Genomic DNA, 25551 nt, shown 5'->3' with positions numbered 1-25551 from the left:
AGAGGACTTTGCACCATCCCTCCTGCCCAGAAAGACTGGTATGACAGATGGAGCCCAGAGTCGGGAACTAAATGAACTCAACGAACATTTTATGAACATGACCCATAAACTAAAGGAATGATATCTCTGTGTGTGTATACATATATACATATCTATCTATATATATATAATTGTTTATATGTCTCAAAGGGACAGAAAAGGTGATGATGATTGACCGGGATGTAACTGAAGGTATAGGAACTGAGCATGACATCAATGGTATAGAATAAGGGGTGGATACTGTCCTGGTTTCAGCTCGGATAGAGTTAATTGTCTTCCTAGTAGCTGGTACAGTGCTATGTTTTGAGTTCGGTATGCAAAGAATGTTGATAACACTGATGTTTTCAGTTGTTGCTAAGTAGTGTTTAGACTAAGTCAAGGATTTTTCAGCTCCTCATGCCCAGCCAGCAAGAAGGCTGGAGGGGCACAAGAAGTTGGGAGGGGACACAGCCAGGGCAGCTGACCCAAAGTGGCCAAAGGGATATTCCATACCATGTGACTTCATGCCTAGTATATAAACTGGAGGGAGTGTGTGTGTGGGGGGGGGATCGCTGCTTAGGAACTAACTGGGCATCGTTTGGCAAGTGGTGAGCAATTGCATTGTGCATCACTTGTTTTGTGTATTCCAATCCTTTTAATAATATTATTGTCATTTTATTATTATTATCATTATCATTATTAGTTTCTTCCTTTCTGTTCTATTAAACTGTTCTTATCTCAACCCACGAGTTTTACTTCTTTTCCCGATTTTCTCCCCCATCCCACTGGGTGGGGGAGAATGAGTGAGCAGCTAGAGTGCTAGAGACGATTCATCATGACCCGGACAACCCACAATTACCCAAAGATGCGTGGTGCTTAGTTGCTGGCTGGGGTTAAACCACGACACCATCTCAAAGCTTTACTGAAGTCTCCTAGGTATTGTCTCTTTTCAACAGCATTACAAATTGTGTTATTTGTGCATATATTGTGTATATTGCAAATTGTGTATATATTCCCTCTTGTATAATAGTTTATTTTTACTGCAGTGTGAAAGAACATGGAGAGGGTTCTATCAAAAACTCAAGGAACTGACCAAGCCAGACATTGCATTAAGATGAAAGGCTCTGGAGAGAGGATGGGGCTGAAATCAGATAATTATTAACTTGGCCTACTACTAATGGAAATCCAGTGATTACAGGAATGGAGACAGAATTGCAAGATTGACAGGAAGTGATTCAGTTACAACTGTGAAGATCAGAGGACTCCCTAAGTAACAAAACTAAACAATGCATGCATAGTGGTATTCAGGCAAAAAAAAGAACAGTACTTTTTGACAAGAGTTGAGGTGGTGTCATGGTGGTGTCATGGAGGCAACAAAGAACCACAAGGCCGCTCGCTCACTCCTCCCTGCCCCCTCTGGTGGGATGGGGAGGAGAATCAGAAAGGAAAAAAGAAGGTAGAACCTTGTGGGTTGAGATAAGGACAGTTTACTGGGACAACACAAGGAGAGAAATTATAATAATAACAATAGTACTAATAAAGGAATATACAAAACAAGTGATGCACAGTGCAACTGCTCACCACCCGGAACCTGATGCTCCACCACTTCCCCCGCTGAGAGACCACCTTCACTCCCCAGCCTGCTCCCCGGTTATATACTGAGCATGATGTCACATGGTATGGAATAGCCCCTTAGTTAGTTCAGGTCAGCTGTCCTGCCTGTGCCCCCTCCCAGCTTCCTGTGAAAATAAATTCTATTCCAGACAAACCCAGGACATTATCCACCCCTTATTCTATACCATCTACGTCATGCCCAGATCCTACACTTTCTAATTAATCACCACCACTTTCCCTGTCTTAGATATATATATATATATATATGTACACCCACACACATGAATAGCATTCCCTTAGTCTATGGGCCATTCTTCTAATGTGGCCATCAATTTTATTTAATTCATGACTTTGGGGCTCCATCTGTCATAACAGTCCTTAAGAGTAGGAGAGATGGTGTGAGGTGTTGGATTGTTGTATGCTGCCTCAAGAGCTTGCAGCTGGTGTATTTGGCACAACTAATGACCATGGTCTGCGGGTTGAAGATGTCAATCTTGAAGAAGTTGCTGGGCACCAGTTCAAGTTCCATCACTGCTGCACTTGGCTCGGTTTCAAAGTCCATCCTTCAGTCATTTGGGTAATTCTTACTGTAATACCCTTGATATGACATATAGCCACTATAGATGTAATGACATACATTGGCAGGTTATTTAGCAGTTACCATCATACAGTCTAATTCACTGGCTATTGTCTCCCAAAATCAAATCCCCTTGATGTACACATCAAACTTCCCCATCCTTCTGCATCACCCACCAAGTGCACCCAGGTCCTTGAGCAAAAGCAATCCCATGAATGAGTTTGCCTCTTCCCAAGGCAGGAGTAACCCAGACTGTCTTCCCTAACATACTCTTCATGTGCACTACAGGGACTTTATCTCCTTCTACAGTTTGTGGAAGTTTTGGTTGGGCAGGGCCAGCCCGATTGGCAGATCTTCTAGTATTAACTAACCAGGTGGCTTTTGCTAAATGTGTATCCCAATGTTTGAAGGTCCCACCCCCCCATTGCTCTCAATGTAGTTTTTAGCAGTCCATTGTATCGTTCGATTTTCCCAGAGGCTGGTGCATGATAGGGGATGTGATACAATCCAAATGAAGCAGGTGATTGGGAAAAGCCAGCATGGATTTACAAAAGGCAAATCATGTCAGACTAACCTCATCACCTTCTACAACAAAATAACTTATTCTGTTGACATGAGGAGAGCAGAGCAATGGATGTTGTTTACCTGGACTTCAGAAAGTGTTTGACACTGTTTCCTACAGCCTTCTCCTGGACAAACTGGCAAGATACAGACGGGATGGGTAAGAAATTGGCAAACAGGTTGCACTCAGAGGGTGGTTATCAATGTTTTTTACTCAGGCTCGCAGCCTGCCACAAGTGAGGTCCCCCAAGGATCAATACTGGGCCCCACACTGTTCAACATCTTCATAAATGATCCGGATGATGGGATTGAAAGCACCCTCACCAAATTTGCTGATGACACCAAACTGGGTAGTGAGGTGGACATGTCAGAAAGGAGAGACATCTTACAGAGAGACCCGGACAGGCTGGAAGAGTGGGCAAACAAGAACAGTGTGAAGTTTAGTAAAGACAAGTGCAAGGTCCTGCACCTGGGACAATACCAAAAAGACCAGTACAGGCTAGGATCTGTGTGGCTGGGGAGCAGCCTTGCTGAAAGGGACCTGGTGGACAACAAGCTGAATATGAGTCAGCAGTGTGCTGCTGCAGCAACAAAGGAAAATCAGATCCTGGGCTACATCTTCAGGGGCGTTACTAGCAGAGATAGAGATGCAATCATCCCACTCTGCTCAGTGCTTGTCAGGCTGCACCTGGAGTACTGTGTCCAGTTCTGGTCCCCACAATTCAAGAAAGACATGGAGAGACTGGAGACGGTCCAAAGGAGGACCACAAAGATGATCAAAGGGCTAGAGAACCTGCCTTATGAAAAGAGACTGAAGGAGTTCGGTCTTTTCTCCCTGGAGAAGAGAAGGCTCAGAGGGGACCTCATCACGGTATTCTAGTGCTTAAAGGGTGGCTACAAAGAGGACAGAGTCTCTCTCTTCACAAGGAGCCACATGGAGAATACAAGGGACAATGGGTTCGAGTTGTACCAGGAGAGGTTTCATCTTGATTTAGGAAAGAAATTTTTTACAGTGAGAATAATCATTCACTGAAACAACCTCCCCAGGGATGTGGTAGTGTCCCCATCACTGGAGGTTTTCAAGATGTGATTGGACAGGGTGCTAGATAATCTCATCTAGGCTCCCTTTCCCATGAAAGGTTGGACCAGGTGATCTTTCAAGGTCCCTTCCAACCTTGGCTGTTCTATGATTCTATGAAATATTCTACTCAACTGATAGTGTTCAGAAAGTGGCAATCAAACTCCTTTAAAGCTAAAAACCATAAGAGGTCCAATAAAATAGGAAGAAAAAGAATATTTGGTAGACTGAGGAAAATTGTGAGGAATGAATAAGTGTAGAGAGGCTTTAAAACATGATAGTCTTTAAATGTATGTGAAGCAAAAGGCTTCTGACAGGGTTAGAGGGTACAGTTCAGGAAGACAGTTAATGTAGAGAAGCTCAGTTTTCTCTGTATTGGTCATCTGCAAATGACTGCAAATATTTGGTTTCTTAAACTCATCACATCATATCTCTTAACTGAAATTTTTATGGTGAAGAAGAAGAAAGGTCTAGCTAACCATTTTAAGCAGGAACAAGTAGTGAAAAGGAGAGGTAACTATTTCTGTTCAGGACCGAATGTAAACTTGGAGGTGAATGGTTTTCATATCACTGACACTGACAACTCTAGGAGCTACCTAGTCCCAGTAGAACTTCAGTAAAATACACGAAGTTAAATCAAGATTTCATGGTAGTTGTTTTTGATCACATTTGCGAGCGGCGGAGGAATGCACATAAGTCAACTCAATATGAGTGATAGAAGTGATTCAACTTTATTTGCACGGATAGCTCATATTTATACAGTTTGCGATAATTATGCCTACTAGTCCTAATATGATTGGTACATTGCTAATGTTTATTCATTACTAAAACACACCCACTTGTAGTTTGCAGCTATGCGTGTTCTGTAACTTTCTCATGGGAACTTCTTCAAAAGTTGCTTATGAAACTATGCCAAGGTCACACCGTCCCTGTCTTTCTCCTGATATCAGCAAGACCAGCTGTTGTTTTTCTCCTGATATCAGCAAGGCCAGCAGTTTTTGGCCAAGGCCTAGTCTTGCTGCCCACGCTGACATTCCTTCACACACAACTCTGCTCGCACAACTTTTCCATAGACCCATGTCCTTTCTCATCAAGCCAATTCCCAACACACATTGTCTTTACTTATTAATTACTGTTACTGCACTAACAAGTTAAAAGATGAGGCACCTCTGTGCTGGGATAGCAGAGCTGATTTGTACTACAGACATTTTAAAATGTTTTTTCAGCTATGTAAGCATGCACTGGGTAAGAATGGAGTGCATATGCTGAACTAGAGCTCTATATGGCACCGATTTATTGGCAAATATGGATCCCATTGGTGTGAAATCTATGCTTATCTTTTACCAAAAGGTCTTTGGATCGCTTATTTATGTGTTTATATCCTAAATCTGTATTGGGCTGGGGGGGGGCCCTGTGTTGAATATTATAACAAAATAGGACCTATCTTTTTCTCCTGAAATAAATGCTTACTCCTTTTTCTGATATAACTTCTGTGGTTGCCTTAGCATTAGTATTTAAAATACCTTGTTGTTGCTAAAATATGCTTTAGTACAAATGCTCAGGTGGGCAATTAAGTGTTTGCATTATGAAGGCAATAGGTTCTACAACTAATTATGGTTGTTTATGGTCTTTTGATCTAGTCTGTTAAGTCTCCCTCTCTAATGCTAGCTGAAGTAAATAATATCGGAGTTTCAATATGGGAAACAAATCACTCAGCTGAGGGGATTTTTTGTTTGCATTGGCACAGAGTGAAGATAGTTCAAGTCCCAAGAGGCAACGCCTTTCTCATTCAGTCTTTGACTATACAGCAGCATCACCAACTGCATCACCGCCAATGCGACCATGGGAGATGGCATCAAATAGACAGCCTCCTTTGGCTCGGTCCAACCAACATCACTTCTCCGGGGAACGCTGCAGCACACCTGCACGAAGTAGGAGGAGGTAAGTAAGCTATATAAGTTAGGGACCAGTTTCTTATTCTCTCTATTGTCAACTCAGGGGAAGCCTATTTCAGGCAACACTGATTAGTATTTATTATATGATAAATACTCTAATGCATCTTTTGACTTTTTTTTGACTAAATTATAATAAGTGAAACAGAAAACTCTGTATTGAAAATAATTTAACCTCTTGTATCTTCCAATAATTTGTAAGAGTAGAGAGAAATTTGAGAAGAGAATGCTTATTGACATTTTTTGTTATGAGCTAGCTTATTTCTCTGATTCTGTAGTGGAGAAATAAGCATTTAAAAAATGGGAAGGGGGGAACTGTGGTGGGTTGCCCTTGGCTAACTGCCAGGTGCCCACCAAGCTGCTCTATCACTCAATAGGGCAGGGAGAGAAAAATATGACTAAAAGCTTGTGGGTTGAAATAAGGACAGGGAGATCACTCAGCAATTACAGTCACAGGCAAAACAAACTCAAATTGTGGAAATTAATTAAATTTGTTGTCAATTAAACAGAGTAAGATAATGAGAAATAAGAACAAATCTGAAATACCCTCCCCCCACCCCTCCTTTCTTCCCAGGCTCAACTTCACTCCCGACTCCTCTACCTCCTCCCCCTGAGCAGCACAGGGGTATGAGGAATGCGGGTTATGGTCAGTTCATAATGCTTCATGTCTGGTGCTCCTTCCACCTCACGCTCTTCCCCTGCTCCACCATGGGGTCCCTCCCACGGGAGACAGTCCTTCATGGACTTTTCCAACGTGGGTCCTGCCCACAGGCTGCAGTTCTTCAAGAACTGCTCCAGCATCGGTCCTTTCCACAGGGTCCACAGTTCCTGCCAGCAAACCTGCTCCTACGTGGGCTCCTCTCCATGGGGTCACAGGTACTGCCAGGAGCCTACTGTGTGGGGTCTCTACAGGCTGCAACTTCCTTCAGCACACATCCACCTGCTGCAGTGTGGGGTGCTCCACAGGCTGCAGGGTGGATATCTGCTCCACCATGGGCCTCAGCGGGCTGCAGGGGGGGCAACCTGCCTCACCATGGTATTCACCACGGGCTGCAGGGGAATCTCTGTTCCCATGCCTGGAGCACCTCCTCCCCCTCCTTCACTGATCTTGGTGTCTGCAGGGTTGTTTCACATATTCTTACTCTTCTCTCCCAGCTGCTGCTGCGCAACATTTTTTACCCTTTCTTAAATATGTTATCACAGAGACGCTACCAACGTTGCTGATCGGCTCAGCCTTGGCCAGCCTGGAGCTGGCTGGAACTGGCTCTGTCCAATATGGAGGGAGCTTCTGGCATCTGTTGCATTAAAGGGTAAAGAGGTTTGGCAGAAAATAACCCCCCTTGCATTCCAGCTTATCCTCAGATGTCAGAGGGGCTAGGGGTGGCTAGGTTTAATTTCTGAGTGATGTCCAATTCAACGCTATAAGTCTGGTTGCATTCAATATGCTGAACTATCACGATGACAGATGCACTTAATAGCGTACTGCACTCTCGGCTTAGCCACATTCAACGCACAAGAATTACCAGACTTAGGGAGTTTGGTTGCATTAATGAACTATCACAACTAGATTAATGAGCAGCGCAGTTTATTAAGGCAACAGTACAGGTTCTTTGGATTGCCAGTGATAAAGACACTGTCTGCAAAGCACATGCAAATAATAATACAGTCAACTACAAGCACACTAAATTATGGAAAAACTCTATAGAGATTTCTAAGTTTCCCAGGGAAGCACTTGGTATAACCGAGGGTTCGATTCTTACCCAATAGGCGTCCTTATGGTGGGGGGGAAGAGAGGTTCAGCCCGTCGACTGATCCCAGAAGTGAGCAATGTCCTCCCAACTTGTCTGTGATGGTGTCTTCCTTAATAGTCTTCCTCTTTTTGGGTCTTTTAATCCTATTTTTCCTTTTAGGTGGAGCTTGAGTGACTCTAGTCATACATACCTTTACTTTGGTATGAAGTTCTCTCGCTTTGCTTTTAAAGGTATATGCTAGAAAAAATTCAGAGTGTGTTCTCTGTGGAGGGGTGGTCGCACCTTGGAGGTGCATAACTTCTGGGATGGAGGTGTGTTTTGGTATTATAATGATATTAAAATGAGCAAAGTTCACCCAAAGGACATGGTGTTACATGTCAGTACCCCAGAACTGGGCACGTGTGATATAAATCAGAAGTAGGGCAGTAGGTTGACAGAACCCCCATTATTTTACCTCCTTGCTTCAGTGGATTCAGTGCAGGGGCCTAGAGTTCTTGTTCCTATCATTCCAGTTCCCTATCCCTGCGATCACAGAGCCTGTCTGCGGCGTCTCTACTCCGCTCCACCCTCCATGTTACTTTTCAGAGTCAGCACACCAAGTTCTCCTGGTGTTGCCAACATCTAAAAGTTGCAGGTTATGTTGCTTAGGGAACTACCATGGAACCCATTCTTTACGTGTCCACTCTATTCCACCCTGGAGGTTTACCTTCCCTTGAAGGGGGGGCATCATATCGATAAGTCACCTCCAGCAATCATCCCACAGCATCTTCTCACAGAAGCAGCCCCTCTGCTACCAAAACCTTGCCACATAAACCCCATACAGGAATAAAACCCTATTTGTTGCCAGGGTGCTATTAAAAGCAATAAGTTCCATATGTAGTGTCATATATGTTCATTGCAATTGCAACTCAGTCCTTGTCTTGCAAACAGCAAAGATGAGGAAGACCTGACTGGAGGATACCATAGCATCATGTGGTTGCTGAGGTGGTTGCTTTGCATATTATAAAGAGTAAATTTTTGTTCTATTTTTTACTGTGTGGCTCATAAGACTCTATGAATCAGAGCTTTTGGAATAAGCTTCCTTAGTCATGGAATAGTAGAGTTTTAGATGGTTATGTTGAACTGATGTCTGGATAAGAGTGTATAGGAAAGCATAAAAATAAAGATGACCTTTACTTTTCTATTTAGTTATACAAAGAAAAAGCTTTCAATTCCCCTCCCCACTCTGCAATGTCTCAGAAATGTGTCCAAGTCATCTAATAAAAGTTTAAAGCTCACTGACCTCTGTTTACATCGCAGAAACACTATAGCTTGATTTCTACTAAAATGGAAGTATCTGTGCTTTTTCATGACTGTAAAACATTAGGTGAGGTTGAAAAAATATAAATGCTTCTCCTCTGACTCCATAGATAAAATTTGTCAACCATGATAACAGTGTTAGAAGGAATAGACTTAAACATGCTGGGTTTTGTTTCTTCTTCAAGTCCAGAAATCTGCTTTCAGTCCAAAGCATGAACATGGTATTGGTGTTCGTATGGCTGTCAGACCTAAGAAATAAATTGGTTTGTTGGCTCAAGCTTCTCTTTTCAGAATAACTGCTGTATGTCCTTTATACAGTTCTGTGCAGTGGTGACTCATAAATCTAGTCCACAAGATGTTTTTATTTAGAAATGCTTTGAACTGGGCTGTTCAGAATATGATGCATTTAGCATTTTTGTTTCTCATCTGACCAGCCCACAGACATTTCTGTGCATCCTTCCATTATCATCTCTTGCTGGTGTGTGCCTGAGCTAATCTCCCTTCCCAGAATAGGATCATTGGGGGAGCCAGGTTATACACATCTGTGTACATGTTCTGCAGGAGTCTGATTAAGTTTTATAGCACTGATGCTAAACCAGAACTGATAAGTCCTAATGGAACAGAGCTTGATTCTTTAAGGTTGTTCTGAGTCATAGAATCATAGAATGGTTTGGGTTCGAAGGGACCTTAAAGATCATCTAGTCCAACCCCCCTGCCACAGGCAGGGACATCTTTCACTAGATCAGGTTGCTCAAAGCCCTGTCCAACCTGACCTTGAACACTGCCAGGAAGGGAGCATCCACAACTTCTCTGGGCAATGTGTTCCAGTGTCTCACCACCCTCATAGTAAATAATTTCTTCCTTTTATCCAATCAAAATCTGCCCTCTTTTAGTTTAAAACCATTGCCCCTTGTCCTGTCACTACAGGCCCTGGCAAAAAGTCTTTCTCTGTAATTCTTATAAGCACCCTTTAAATATTGAAAGGCTGCAATCAGGTGTCCCTGGAGCCTTCTCTTCTCCAAGCTGGACAACCCCAACTCTCTCAGCCTTTCTTCATAGGAGAGGTGTTCCAGTCCTCTGACCATTTTGGTGGCCCTCCTCTGGACCCACTCCAACAGGTCCATGTCTTTCTTGCACTGGGGAACTCAGAGCTGGACACAGGACTCCAGGTGGGGTCTCACGAGAGCAGAGTAGAGGGGGAGAATCATATCCCTCGACCTGCTGGCCACGCTTCTTTTGATGCAGCCCAGGATACAGTTGGCTTTCTGGGCTGTGAGTGCATATTGCTGGCTCATCACCAATTTTCATCCACCAGTATCCCCAAGTCCTTCTCTGCAGGGCTGCTCTCAATCCATTCATCTCCCAGTCTGTACTGATATCAGGGATTGCCCTGACCCAGGTGCAGGACCTTGCACTTGGCCTTGTTGAACTTCATGAGGCTCACATGGGCCCACTTCTCCAGCCTGTCAAGGTCCCTCAGGTTGGCATCCTTCCCTCTAGCGAATCAACTGCACCACTCAGCTTGGTGTCATCTGCAAATTTGCTGAGGGTGCACTCAATCCCGCTGTCTATATGTCAGTGATGAAGATATTAAATAGTACTGGCCCCAGTACAGACCCTTGAGGGACACCACTCGTTACTGGTTTCCACTTGGACATTGAGCCATTGACTAGAAGTCTTTGGACGCAGCCATCCAGCCAGTTCCTTATCCATCTAACAGTCCATCCGTCAAACCCATCTCTCTCCAATTTATAGTCCAGAATGTTGTGGGGGACCATATCAAAGGCCTTACAGAAGTCCAGGTAGATGATATCCGTAGCTCCTCCCTTGTCCACCAATGCAGTCACCCCGTTATAGAAGGCCACTAGATTAGTCAGGCACGACTTGCCCTTGGTGAAGCCATGTTGGCTGTTTCTAATCATTTCCCTGTCTTCCACACATTTTGGCATATCTTCCAGGAGGATCTGTTCCATGATCTTACTGGGCACAGAGGTGAGGCTGACTGGTCGGTAGCTCCCAGGATCCTCCTTATTACTCTTTTTAAAAATAGGTACATTTTCTTCCTTTTCTGGCCAATGTACCTGTAAAAGCCCTTCTCATTATTCTTCGCATCCCTTGCCAAATTCAACTCCAGCTGTGCCTTAGCTTTCCTGATCCTATCCCTACACACCCTGGAAGCATCCCTATATTCTTCCCAGCATACATCTCCCTGGTTCCGCTGCCTGTGCTTTTCCTTCTTACACTTTAGTTTGACCAGGAGGTCCTTACTTAGCCATGCTAGTTTCCTGCATTCCTTGCCTGATTTCTTACACATGGGAATTGAGAGCTCTTGCGCTCTAAGATAAATGTCCTTAAAGAGCTGCCTGCTTTGTTCAGATCCCTTGTCCCTGAGGGCAGTTTCCCAGGGGGTCCCATCCACTAATTCCTTAAGCAACTGAAAGTTCACTTTCCTAAAATTCAGGGTCTTGACTTTACTTTTCACCTGGCCCGTATCCCTCCGGATCATGAATTCCACCACAGCATGATCACTGCGGCCCAGACTGCCAACAAGCCTATTAATGTTTGAGTTGGGATTATTCAAAGCAAATTTCCTTATTGTTGCTGCTTATCATGAATTGGTTTCTACTGTGGAGTGATCTTAGACCTCGTGAACTGGATTCTTTTAATTTAAAGCTGAACTGGAAGATGTACTCCAGTTGTAAATGGGCATTCAGTGTTTGGGCTAGTTCTAGTTTCCTGAAATGTGTATAGGGTTGATATCGAGTACTCATTGCCAACTGGTTTGCTCTACAGATTCACTACTATTGGTCCACACTTCCTGCTAATGTAGACACAGCCTGTGTCTTTGCCATGTTTTCAAGTGGATTTCTGTAGGGTCTTTATTATCTGGATTTTTTTTTTTCATTATTTGGATTACTGTTTATACTATAAGCTATTTTCATAAGAGATTTCTGTACCATGCCTACTAAAATGAGGCCATATATTCAACTGGGATGTTCAGATTCATGATAAGCAAATACATATTGCATTAAGAAGATAGCCTTAAATAGAGTTTTAAATATTACTGCTTATACAGTCAACCCCAGCCAGCAACTAAGCACCACGCAGCCGCTCACTCACTTCCCCCCCACCCAGTGGGATGGGGCAGAAAATTGGGAAAACAAGTAAAACTCGTGGATTGAGATAAGAACAGTTTAATAGAACAGAGAAGAAGAAACTAATAATGATAATGATAACACTAATAAAATTACAATAGTACTAATAAAAGGATTGGAATATACAAATGATGCACAGTGCAATTGATCACCACCCGCCGAACAATGCCCAGTTAGTCCCCGAGCAGCTATCCCCCCCGCCCCCATTCCCCCAAATTTATATACTAGATGTGACATCACATGGTATGGAATACCCTGTTGGCCACTTTGGGTCAGCTGCCCTGGCTGTGTCCCCTCCCAACTTCTTGTGCCCCTCAAGCCTTCTTGCTGGCTGGGCATGAGAAGCTGAAAAATCCTTGACTTTAGTCTAAACACTACTTAGCAACAACTGAAAACATCAGTGTGTTATTAACAGTCTTCTCATACTGAACTCAAAACATAGCACTGTACCAGCTACTAGGAAGACAATTAAGTCTATCCCAGCTGAAACCAGGACAGTATCCACCCCTTATTCTATACCATTGATGTCATGCTCAGTTCCCATACCTTCAGTTACATCCCGGTCAATCATCACCTTTTCCGTCCCTTTGAGACATATGAACAATGATATATATATGTGTGTATATGTATCCACACACAGAGATATCATTCCTTTAGTTTATGGGTCATGTTCATAAAATGTTCGTTGAGTTCATTTAGTTCCCGACTCTGGGCTCCATCTGTCATACCAGTCTTTCTGGGCAGGAGGGATGGTGCAAAGTCCTCTCAGTCGGTAGAGCAGAATGGGGTTTCGGTGCGGTGTGACGAGCAGGTGGCACCTGATGCAGCAGGAGGATGGTGTGCAACGTTGGATTGTTGCATGCTGGAGTAAGTGCTGGTTCTATCACTACTGCATTTTGCTCAGTTTTATCACAGTTCTTTCTTGCTTGATCTAAGTGAATCTTACTATAGTACTATGGATATAGCATATAACAATTATAGTAATGATAACATACAGTAGCAGGGTTATATAGCAACTAATATCATACAGTTTAATTCTGGCTATTCTCACCTAAAATCAAATCCCCTTGAGGCACACATCGACTTCCCCATCTTCTCACATCACCCACCAAGTGCACCCAGGCCCTTGAGCAAAAGCAATCCCACGAATGGGTTTACCTTTGCCTGAGGCAAGAGTAACCCAGACTGTCTTCCCTAACATATTTTTTATGTGCACTACAGGGACTTTATCCTCTTCTACAGTACATAAAAGTTCTGACTGTGCAGGGCCACCTCCATTGGCAGATCCTCTGGTGTTGACTAACCAGGTGGCTTTTGCTAAGTGTATATCCCAATGTTTCAAAGTTCCACCACCCCCATTCCTTTCAATGTAGTCTTTAACAGTCCATTATATCGCTCAATTTTCCCAGAGGCTGGTGCATGATAGGGGATATGATACACCCACTCAATGCCATGCTCTTTGGCCCAGGTGTCTATGAGGTTGTTTCGGAAATGAGTCCCATTGTCTGACTGAATTCTTTCTGGGGTGCCATGTTGCCACAAGACCTGCTTTTCAAGGCCAAGGATAGTGTTCTGGGCAGTGGCATAGGGTACAGAATATGTTTCCAGCCATCTGGTAGTTGCTTACGCAATTGTAAGCACATAGCACTTGCTTTGGCGAGTTTGTGGGAGTGTGATATAGTCAATCTGCCAGGCTTCCCCATATTTATATTTCAGCCATCGCCCTCCATACCGCAGGGCCTTTAACCGCTTGGCTTGCTTAATTGCAGCACGTTTCACATTCATGGATATCCTGCGCGATAGTGTCCATGGTCAGGTCCACCCCTCGATCGCGAGCCCATCTATTGCATTGCTTCCCTGATGGCCTGAGGTATCGTGGCCCCACTGAGCCATAAATAGCTCACCCCTACGTTGCCACTCCAGGTCCACCTGAGCCACTTCAATCTTGGAAGCCTGATCCACCTGTTGTTCGTTTTGATGTTCTTCAGTAGCTCAACTCTTGGGTACATGAGCATCTACATGACGTACTTTTACAACCAGATTCTCTAGCCGGGATGCAATATCTTGCCAGAGTGTGGCAGCCCAAATGGGTTTACCTCTGCGCTGCCAGTTGCTCTGCTTCCATTGCTGTAACCACCCCCAGAGGGCATTTGCCACCATCCATGAGTCAGTATAGAGATAGAGCACTGGCCACTTCTCTCTTTCAGCAATGTCTAACGCTAGCTGGATGGCTTTCACTTCTGCAAACTGACTTGATTCACCTTCTCCTTCAGCAGTTTCTGCGACTTATCGTGTAGGACTTCATACAGCAGCCTTCCACCTCCGATGCTTTCCCACAATGTGACAGGACCCATCAGTGAACAGGGCATATTGCCTCTCATTTTCTGGCAGTTTATTATACAGCGGGGCTTCTTCAGCACGTGTCACTTCGTCCTATGGCGACATTCCAAAATCTTTGCCTTCTGGCCAGTCCGTGATCACTTCCACAATTCCTGGGTGACTGGGGGTTCCTATGCGAGTCCATTGTGTGATCAGCGCAACCCACTTACTCCATGTTGCATCGGTTGCATGATGTGTAGAGGAGACCCTCCCTTTGAACATCCAGCCCAGCACTGGCAGTCGGGGTGCTAAGAGGAGCTGTGTCTCAGTACCAACCACTTCTGAGGCAGCTCGAACTCCTTCATGTGCTGCCAATATCTCTTTTTCCGTTGGAGTATAGCGAGCCTCTCATCCTCGATATACCTCTCTCCAAAACCCCAGGGGTCAGCCTCGGGTCTCCCCAGGTGCTTTCTGCCAGAGGCTCCAGGTAGGGGCATTCTCCCCAGCTGCAGTATCGAGCACATTTTTAACATCTTGTCCTGCAAGGACTGGCCCAAGGGCTACTGCATGAACAATCTCCCGTTTAATTTGTTCAAAGGCTTGTTGTTGCTCAGGGCCCCATTTAAAATCATTCTTCTTCCTGGTCACTTGATAGAGAGGGCTTACAATCAGACTGTAAGTTGGAATGTACATTCTCCAAAAACCCACAACAGCTAAGAAGGCCTGTGTGTCCTCTTTATTAGTCGGTGGAGACATAGCTGCTATTTTGTTAATCATGTCCACTGGCATCTGACGACGTCCATCTTGCCATTTTATTCCCAAAAACTGGATCTCCTGTGCAGGTCCCTTGACCTTACTTTCTTTTATGGCGAAACCGGCTTTCAGAAGGATTTGGATTATTTACTTCCCTTTCTCAAAGACTTCTTCTGCCGTGTTGCCCCATACGATGATGTCATCAATGTATTGCAGGTGTTCCGGAGCTTCACCTTTTTCCAGTGCAGTCTGGATTAGTCCATGGCAAATGGTGGGGCTGTGTTTCCACCCCTGGGGCAATCGATTCCAGGTGTACTGGATGCCTCTCCAAGTGAAAGCAAATTGTGGACGACACTCTGCTGCCAGAGGGATTGAGAAAAACGCATTAGCAATGTCAGTTGTGGCATACCACTTGGCTGCCTTTGACTCTAGCTCATATTGAAGTTCTAGCATATCTGGAACGGTGGCACTCAGCGGTGGCGTAACTTCATTCAGGCCACGATAGTCAACTGTTGGTCTTCACTCCCTGTAGGGTTTAGGGATTAATCCGTGCGGGGCCCGGACGACGGAACACCAATGTGATGATTAAAGTCGCCAGTTTATTGAGCTTAGCTAATCATTTTTATACAATTCTCTAAGTTGTTGAGAGACTTTGATTGGCTACTACATGCAAGCACTTGGTGTCCACACGCACAAGCATAAGCGGTGATTGGTTACATCGGTACTGTCCACGCACACAAACATAAGACATAATTGGTTGTGTTAATTAGAGCATACAAGACTTGTCTTAGTCCAATTGGTCAAGATAAGCCCCTGAATTGAGGTTGTTTGTGCCAAGTTCCCTTTATCGTGGAATGTGCACCTGTGTTTTCCTAATTGGGATCTTTCTTCTTCTATCTTCTTATTTATTCTGTTCAAGGCCTTCTAAAGGCGCCTGGAACAATCTTGTGACCATGAGCTATTTTCAGGTCCAATAACTAACTTCCATATAACTGAACCCTACAACTCCCCATTAGACTTCCGCACTGGCCATATGGGACTATTAAAGGGTGAGCGAGTTTTGCTGATCACTCCTTGGCTCTCCAGTTGGTGAATCAACTTGTGGATGGGAATCATAGGGTCTCGGTTGGTACGATATTGCCGCCGGTGCACTGTCATGGTAGCAATTGGCACTTGTTATTCTGCAACCTTCAGCAACCCCACAATCATAGGGCCTTGAGAGAGAGACCAAGCAGGGTAGACAGCTGTTCAGTGCCCTCCGTCTACAAGGCAGCTATACCAAAAGCCCATCGATACCGCTTTGGGTCCTTAAAATACCCTCTCCTGAGACAGTCTATGCCAAAGATACACCGAGCCTCTGGACCAGTCACAATGGAGTGTTTCTGCCATTCATTCCCAGTTAGGCTTACTTCAGCCTCCAATACAGTTAGCTCTTGGGATCCCCCTGTCACATCAGAAATACAGATGGGTTCTGCCCCTTTATAACTTGATGGCATTAGAGTGCACTGTGCGACGCTGTCTACTAGAGCCTTATACTCCTGTGGGTCTGACGTGCCAGGCCATTGAATCCACACAGTCCAATAAACCTGGTTATCCCTTTCCTCCACCTGGCTGGAGGCAGGGCCCCTCTAATCCTGGTCAGAGTATCCATTACTCACTTCTCGTAAAATTGGCTCAGAAGTCCCTTCAGGAGGATCAGAAATAAGATTAGCTTTTCTAGTCTGTTTCGAAACTGGAGCGGCATTTTTCCTGGGAGAATCCCCTTTCGTGGTGGTTTTTCCTTGCAGCTCACGTACACATGCATTTAGGACCGAGGTAGGTTTTCCATCCCATTTCCTCATGTCCACTCCCTGATCACATAGGTAAAACCACAGGGCACCTCGTGGTATGTACCTTTTATATTCTGTCTCTCGGGCAGAGGAACACTCACTCCTAATAGCTGAGACATTGGTCCTTACAGGTGAGGAGTGGGACATATCCTCTTTGATTTGTTGGACATCCTGGGACAGCTTCTCCACAGCCAAAATGCAGGCTTGTAGGGAGGAGGAGAGATTTTCTTCGTATTGACGGAATTGGCGAGCCACTTCCTCCACTGTTGGTGCCTCTTCATCCTTCCAGGACATTACTGCCAATGCGTTGGCATAGGACAATGGTGCGCTCTGTACAAACTTCCACCACATGGGTCGTGTGCATTGGACTTCGTCTGGATCTTTGGGTAATTGTGGGTTGTCCGGGTCATGATGAATCGTCTCTTGCACAGCTAATTCCCTCAGATATTGGATACCTTTTTCCATGGTGGTCCACTTGCTTGATTGACATATAACATCTTCCTTAAAGGGGTACCTTTCCTTCACACTTGACAGGAGTCGCCTCCAGAGGCTGATGGCTTGTTTCCCTTTTCCAATTGCCTTGTCAGTGCCACCTTCCCTAGCAAGCGATCCCAGCTGCTTGGCTTCCCTACCTTCTAATTCCAAGCTATTAGCCCCATTGTCCCAGCATAGGAGGAGCCAGGTGATAATATGCTCACCTATACGGCAGACGAAATCTTTTCACATATCCCACAGCTTTCTCAAGGATAGGGACTGGGTTATTACCTCTGGTTCTGCCTCTTCCTCCGGTTTCCGTGATGACCCTGGTTCACCTTCATCCTTCGCTAAGCGAACTGCTTTTTTTGTATGTTTCTTCTTCTGTATGGGGGCAACTGATACTGGTGCAGTTTGGTCTGCTGGTTCAGTTGCAGTACCGCTTGCCGCAGTATCCGTTGCCAAGGCTGGAGGTACCAGAGTCCCCATTGCTGAGGTTTAGGTAGCCGCAGTGCCTGTCACCTTGTTGTTAGATCCAGAGACCTTCTCTTCCCCTTGAGGGTACTGTGTGGTGTTTAACAGGGCTTGATAGGCATGGGCCAGGCCCCAGCACGTTGCAGTGATTTGTATCTCTCTGGAGCTGCCAGGGTGACAGCATACCTTTTCGAAATATTTTACTAGTTCTTACGGATTCTGCACTTGTTCAGGGGTGAATTTCGAAAACATTGGAGGTGTCCACTGTTCTAGCCACTTACCCATACTACCCCACACACCCTGCCACTCATAATTATCCAGCCTTGGGGCAGATCTCTGGGTGATCTTCCTAAATAGTTGTTTAACCTTAAACAAGAGCTGAACCATATTCAGGAAGATGCTAATTCCTAGCAGTAGGGCTAGGACCGTGCTGGTCTCAACATCCCAAGGGTATTCAAATTTTTCAAAATTCTCAAACACCATTGTAACTGGACTGAAAGAGAAACGGGAGGGGAAGAAAGGTACCCCACCCACAGATTGGCACTCCGAGGCAGAAAGGTAAATGGTGTAATTATTAAATGGTTTCCCACAGATGGCTCCCAAAGTATAGAGGTGACAATGCTGAGTGCAAATACCGGATTAATCCCACAACCGATAACTTTATCACACCATAAACTAGTTTTACACAATACATCAAAGTGAAAACCTTAATCCACCTCCCACGGATGATAAGCAGCAGAACAAGGACTACAAAGAGCAAGCGAGGTGATACATAACATAACTTTAGAAACCAGAGCAACAACTCTAAGAACACATAAATCAACATAGTGACCAGCGACTATTAGACCAATGTAATAAATGCTTCGAACAAATTTGTTATAACAAGCTCTGGTCAGGTTTGTCATTATTGCAACCCTTCGTGTCTCACGTTGGGCGTCAGAAAGACTGTCGTGGTTTAACCCCAGCCAGCAACTAAGCACCACGCAGCCGCTCACTCACTCCCCCCCATCCAGTGGGATGGGGGAGAAAATCGGGAAAAAGAAGTATAACTCGTGGGTTGAGTTAAGAATGGTTTAATAGAACAGAAAAGAAGAAACTAATAATGATAACACTAATAAAATGACAATAGTACTAATAAAAGGATTGGAATATACAAATGATGCATAGTGCAATTACTCATCACCCGCTCATCAATGCCCAGTTAGTCCCCGAGCAGCGATCCCCCCACCCCCCCAGTTCCTATACTAGATGTGACGTCACGTGGTATGGAATATCCCTTTGGCCAGTTTGGATCAGCTGCCCTGGCTGTGTCCCCTCCCAATGTCTTGTGCCCCTGCAGCTTTCTTGCTGGCTGGGCATGAGAAGCTGAAAAATCCTTGACTTTAGTCTAAACACTACTTAGCAACAAGTGAAAAAAACATCAGTGTGTTATCAACATTCTTCTCATACCTAGATCAAAACTATAGCACTATACCAGCTACTAGGAAGACAATTAACTCTATCCCAGCTGAAACCAGGAGAGTTATGAACACCTTTCTAGCTAGCAATACAAAGCATAGCACTATGAGAGCTGCTATGGGCAAAGTTAACTCCATCCCAGCCAGACCCAATACAATGATGCACGCATACAGTGACTCACCAGATTCCCAATAGCAAACACATGATTATAAGTGATGCCATGGCTCTAGTGAACTGCTAGAAACATTTGGTGTGCAGGTCATCTGGGAGCAACAGCCAATCATGCAAATGCCTTTTGAATGGGTGTAAGAGTCCCGCCACCCCTTGGCTCCACCAATCGCAGTGTGATTTGAGAGATTCAAACTTTACATGAAATGTGGGTGGGACCCTGCTTACACTTCCAATGTCAGGGGGCAGGATGTCGGCAGTCTGTCTAGGCCTGTGATAACGACCAAGTGGCAGGGTTTCACAGGTTGATGGAGGTATCCTTCCCCTCTACTCAGCATTGGTGAGGCCACACATGGAGTCCTGTGTCTAGTTCTGGGCTCCACAGTACGAAAGACATGGATATTCTGGAGAGAGTTCAAAGAAGGGCCACAAGGATGGTTTTAAAGGAGTGGAGCATCTCTCCTATGAGGAAAGGCTGAGAGAGCTGGAACTGTTTAGCCTGGAGAAGAGAAGGCTCGGGGGGCATCTTATCAATGTATATAAATATCTGAAGGGAGGCTGCAAGGAGGACTGAGTCAGGCTCTTTTCAGTGGTGTCCAGTGAGAAGACAAGAGGCAGTGAGCACAAAGTGAAATACAGGAGGTTCCATCTGAACATCAGGAAACTTTTTTACTGTGAGGGTGACTGAGCACTGGAACAGGTTGCCCAGAGTGATTGTGGAGTCTCCCTCCCTGGAGATATTCAAAAGCCATCTGGACATGGTCCTGGGCAACCAGCTCCTGATAGCCCTGCTTGAGCAGGGTGGGGTTGACTAGATGACCTCCAGAGGACCCTTTCAACCTCAACCATTCTATGATTCTGTGAATCAAGTGCTCAAATCTTTTTTTTAACAAGTTTTGTGAAGGTAATATTTCTATAAAAATGCTTCTGGTTTCCTCTCTTGTATTAAACTATGCTCAAGCTCTCATGCTGAAATAAGCATCTATGCTAGGGCTTTCAGAAATTTTCTGAATGAGAGATTGTATGACAAACTAACATACCTAGCCTAGCAAAACTTTCCAGTGTAAAAATATCCTTACTATTGAGTTCTTTGTGCTTCTAGTTATAAGTGACACAAACCTTTCTTAATGTTATCTTTCATCTTTTTATGTGTTTTTAGTCCTCCTGTTCGCCGTCAGAGAGCAAGAAGGGATCGTCTGTCTCAACACAATTCTGTTAACCAAGATGAAAACTATCATCATCTCTCCTATGGACAGCAGCAAACAATAGAAGAGCCCCAAGCCTTTAACCCTCCAAATATATCCCATCGTATGTTGCACCCAGCTGCTCACCCACCACAGCAGAACACAGTGATGGTTGACATTCATGATCCGGTAAGAGTGTGTTGAGAACATGGATGCAAATGTCTTAAATTCTGTGTGTTCCGCTCTGAAGAGAGCAAATGAGTGAACTCTCCTCAACAAATTAGTTGGCAATGGAGGTCACATAACACTAACTCCTATTAGTCCTCTTGTAGAGCATTGGGTTTTTTTTCTTTTTTTCTTCTGAGTAGTATCAGTGTATAGAGAGCTGCAGTGAAAACATTGATACATTTGTTACTTAAGAAAAAAAAAATCTAGACTCTAATAGACAAGTATGAAAGTCAACAGTCTGTCCATGTGTATTGGCACAGTTCTGAAGATCTCTGCATCCCACCTTTGAAATGTGACTATTCTGCTTCTGAAGTTAATTTAGTTTAAGATATGCTATGGTAATAATGTATTTTACTTCACTGCATATGAATTACCTCTCCTTAGCTTAAAGTGCTTTACACAGCTTAAATATATTCTTTAAAAAAAGAATTCACAATGCATATAATTGACTGCCTATATAACAGCAAAACTCATAATGGTTTGACTTGATGATCTTAAAGGTCTTTTCCAACCTAAACAATTCTATGAACTCATGATACTATCATCTCATCACTAAATTACTCATTCTAGCCTCAACCAGCTCCTTAAAAGGCATGAGAAAATGACATTTGCAGCTAGTCCAGAAAAATAAGTTAGATCTTCCCTGAGACAGGAAGAGTAGGATTCCATAATAGAGGCTCTTTAAAGGAAATTGTCCTCTTGATATAGCCTTTTCTTGTTCAAATCAGTAGAATGCAGCCCAAGGGTGTTTCTTGCTATGCAGTTACATTCATTAACTGGAGACAGAACTAGTCATCCTAGTGCAGTGTACATAGGGGTTTCCTGAACTGGGCAAACCTCAGGAGGTGCAGAGAGACCTGCCAGGAGCCTGCAGCTTGTGTGACAGTGGCTGACAAGACCTGGGCAGGGCCAGGAGCAATGGCAGGAGATTTAAATGCGGTGTAACCAAAACTAGCACTCAGTTGCTGAGGTGAGCAGCTCCAGTGCTGGCATGATCCACAGCAGAGGGCTCTAGCATGCTGTTCAAGGGGGTTTCCTGAACCAGGAAAACCTCAGAGGGAGCCAAGAGACATGACAGGAGCCCACAGCTCATGCGACAGCTGCTGATGAGACCTGGGTGGGGCCAGGAGCAACAATGGCCAAGCACCAGCCCGGGGTATAAAAGAAGCCCCTAGGGAGCAGTAGCAACCAGGGTGGGCAAACAGGGCGTGGTGTGTCAGCAAGGGCATGGCACAGCAGTTTGCGTGGCAGTTCACACAGAAGGATGCGCAGGAAGGGCGCTGTAGCTCTGCCAGTTTGACCAGGGAGAAATGGTATCTACCTAGCAGAAGGCCATGGCCTCTCTAATCTCTGCACCCACCATGACTGATGCAGCTTCCCAGACAGAGCTCCAATGGGAACATGCTTCCACCCAGGTGTCAGACTGCAGGGTATGCCCTACTCTTAGACCAGTACTGGACAGCAGTAGTGAGTACACCTGTGGGAGGTACGCCCAGGTAGATGAACTCCTCCGCTTAGTGACAGAGCTCAAGGAGGAGGTGAGTAGGTTGAGGAGTATCAGGGAGTCTGAGAGATAGACAGACTACTGGAATCACACCCTACCTTCCCTGGGACAGGCCTGTCAGGCAGACAGGACTGTCGTGGTTTCAGCCCGGCCGGTAACAAAGGACCACGCAGCCGCTCGCTCACTCCTCCGCCCCCCTCCGGTGGGATGGGGAGGAGACGGAGGAGAGAAAAGGAAAAGAAACTGGAACCTTGAGGGTTGAGATAAAGGCAGTTTACTGGGACAAACACAAAAGAGATTACAACAACAACAACGGCACTAATGAAAAAAGGTATACAAAAAGAGTGATGCACAGTGCAACTGCTCACCACCCGGGACCCGACGCTCCGCCACTTCCCCCACCGAAAAAACAGAGACCACCCCCCGGCCCGCTCCCCATTTATATACTGGGCAGGATGTCACATGGTATGGAATAGCTCCTTGGCTAGTTCAGGTCAGCTGCCCCGGCTATGCCCCCACCTCCCAGGTTCCTGTAAAAATTAACTCTATCCCAGCTGAACCCAGGACATTATCCACCCCTTATTCTATACCATCTACATCATGCCCAGATCTTACTTTTTTTTATTTTTTTTCCAATCAACCACTACAACTTTCCTTGTCTTATATATAAGTATATGGACTCCACCCCCTGACCTCGCACACACACACACGGTGTTCCTTTAGCCTATGGGCTATCCCTCTAATGTGTCCATCAATTTTGGGGCTCTATCTGTTGTAACAGTTCTTTAGGATAAGAGAGAGATGGTGTGAGATGTTGGGTTGTTGTACGCTGCCTCTGGAACTTGTGGCTAGTACATTTGGTGCAACTCATGCCCCTGGTCTGCAGGTCGAAGATGTTGATCTTGAGGAAATTGGTGGGTGCCAGTTCAAGTTCTATCGCTGTTGTACTTGGCTCAGTTTCAAAAGTCCATCCTGTAGTCATTTGGATAATTCTCACAATAATACCCTTGATATGGCATATAGACACTATAGATACAATGACATGCATTGGCAGGTTATTTAGCAGTTAAATATCATACAGCCCAATTCACTGGCTATTCTCTCCCAAAATCAAATCTCCCTGAGGTACACATCGAACCTCCCCATCCTTCTGCATCACCCACTAGGTGTACCTAGGTCCTTGAGCAAAAACAACCCCTTGAATGGGTTTGCTTCTGCTTGAGGGAGGACTAACCCAGACTGTCTTTCCTAACATACTCCTCATGCGCACTACAGGGACTTTATCCCCTTCTACAGTATGTGGATCTCTTGGTTGGGCGGGGCCAGCCCGATTGGCGGATCCTCTAGTATTAACTAACCAGGTGGCTTTTGTTAAATGTGTATCCCAATGCTTGAAAGTTCCACCCCCCATCGCTCTCAATGTAGTTTTCAGCAGTCCATTGTACCGTTCAATTTTTCCGGAGGCTGGTGCGTGATAAGGGATGTGATACACCCACTCAATGCCATGTTCTTTGGCCCAGGTGTCTACGAGGTTGTTTCGGAAGTGAGTCCCGTTGTCCGACTCGATTCTTTCTGGGGTGCCGTGTTGCCATAAAATTTTCTCTTCAAGGCCCAGGATAGTGTTCTGGGCAGTGGCATGGGACACAGGGTATGTTTCCAGCCACCCAGTGGTTGCTTCCACCATTGTAAGCACATGGCACTTGCCTTGGCGTGTTCGTGGGAGTGTGATATAGTCAATCTGCCAGGCCTTCCACTGTTTATATTTCAGCCATCGTCCTCCATGCGACAGGGGTTTTTGCCGCTTGGCTTGCTTAATTGCAGCACATGTTTCACATTCATGGATGACCTGTGCGATAGTGTCCATGGTCAAGTCCACCCCTCGATCTCGAGCCCATCTATATGTTGCATCTCTTCTCTGATGGCCTGAGGTATCGTGGGCCCACTGAGCCATAAATAGCTCACCTCTACGTTGCCAGTCCAGGTCCACCTGAGACACTTCAATCTTGGCGGCCTGATCTGCCTGGTGGTTGTTTTGATGTTCTTCAGTGGCTCGACTCTTGGGTACATGAGCATCTACGTGACGTACTTTTACCACTAGCTTCTCTATCCGAACAGCGATATCTTGCCACAGTGCGGCAGCCCAGATGGGTTTACCTCTGCGCTGCCAGTTGCCCTTCTTCCATTGCTGTAGCCACCCCCATAGGGCATTTGCCACCATCCACGAGTCAGTATAGAGATAGAGCACTGGCCACTTTTCTCTTTCAGCAATGTCTAACGCTAGCTGGATGGCTTTCACCTCTGCAAACTGACTCGATTCACCTTCTCCTTCAGCAGTTTCTGCGACTAGTCGTGTAGGACTCTATACAGCAGCCTTCCACCTTCGATGTTTTCCCACAATGCGACAGGACCCATCAGTGAACAGGGCATATTGCCTCTCATTTTCTGGCAGTTTATTATACAGCGGGGCTTCTTCGGCCCGTATCACCTCTTTCTCTGGCGACATTCCAAAATCTTTGCCTTCTGGCCAGTCCGTGATCACTTCCACAATTCCTGGGTGACCGGGGTTTCCTATGCGAGCTCGCTGTGTGATCAGTGCGATCCACTTACTCCACGTGGCGTCAGTCGCGTGATGCGTAGAGGAAACTTTCCCTTTGAACATCCAGCCCAGCACTGGCAGTCGAGGTGCTAAGAAGAGCTGTGTTTCAGTACCAACCACTTCTGAGGCGGCTCGAACTCCTTCATATGCTGCCAAGATCTCTTTTTCAGTTGGAGTATAGCGAGCCTCGGATCCTCGATATCCCCGACTCCAAAACCCCAGAGGTCGGCCACGGGTCTCCCCAGGTGCTTTCTGCCAAAGGCTTCAGGTAGGGCCATTCTCCCCAGCTGCAGTGTAGAGCATATTTTTAATATCTTGTCCTGTCCGGACTGGCCCAAGAGCTACTGCGTGAACAATCTCCTGCTTAATCTGTTCAAAGGCTTGTCGTTGCTCAGGCCCCCATTTAAAATCGTTCTTCTTCCGAGTAACTTGGTAGAGAGGGCTTACAATTTGACTGTAATTTGGAATATGCATTCTCCAAAAACCCACAACACCTAAGAAAGCCTGTGTTTCCTTTTTATTAGTCGGTGAGGACATAGCTGCTATTTTGTTGATGACG

At 45.3% G+C, this 25551-nt stretch overlaps 1 protein-coding gene across 5 annotated transcripts in view; it reads left to right on the top strand.

Moving 5' to 3' along the window:
- The window catches only part of LOC126035455 (E3 ubiquitin-protein ligase RNF38-like), a 229360-nt gene that overhangs the window by 104693 nt on the left and 99116 nt on the right, over positions 1–25551 (top strand). For 2 of the 5 annotated variants that reach the window (XM_049794063.1, XM_049794060.1), the window contains 2 exons: positions 5596–5789; positions 20640–20853. In XM_049794063.1, the coding sequence (XP_049650020.1) occupies positions 5683–5789; positions 20640–20853 (321 nt within the window). In that variant the 5' untranslated portion in view covers positions 5596–5682. Of the gene's footprint in view, positions 1–5042; positions 5199–5331; positions 5411–5595; positions 5790–20639; positions 20854–25551 lie in introns of those variants that run through there. The other 3 variants (XM_049794059.1, XM_049794058.1, XM_049794061.1) reach the window with 3 other exon arrangements.

This window comes from Accipiter gentilis, chromosome W (assembly GCF_929443795.1).
Source record: "Accipiter gentilis chromosome W, bAccGen1.1, whole genome shotgun sequence".
Lineage (NCBI taxonomy): Eukaryota > Metazoa > Chordata > Aves > Accipitriformes > Accipitridae > Astur > Astur gentilis.
The sequence above is the reverse complement of the archived record's forward strand: the minus strand, read 5'-3'. Positions and strand labels throughout refer to the sequence as shown.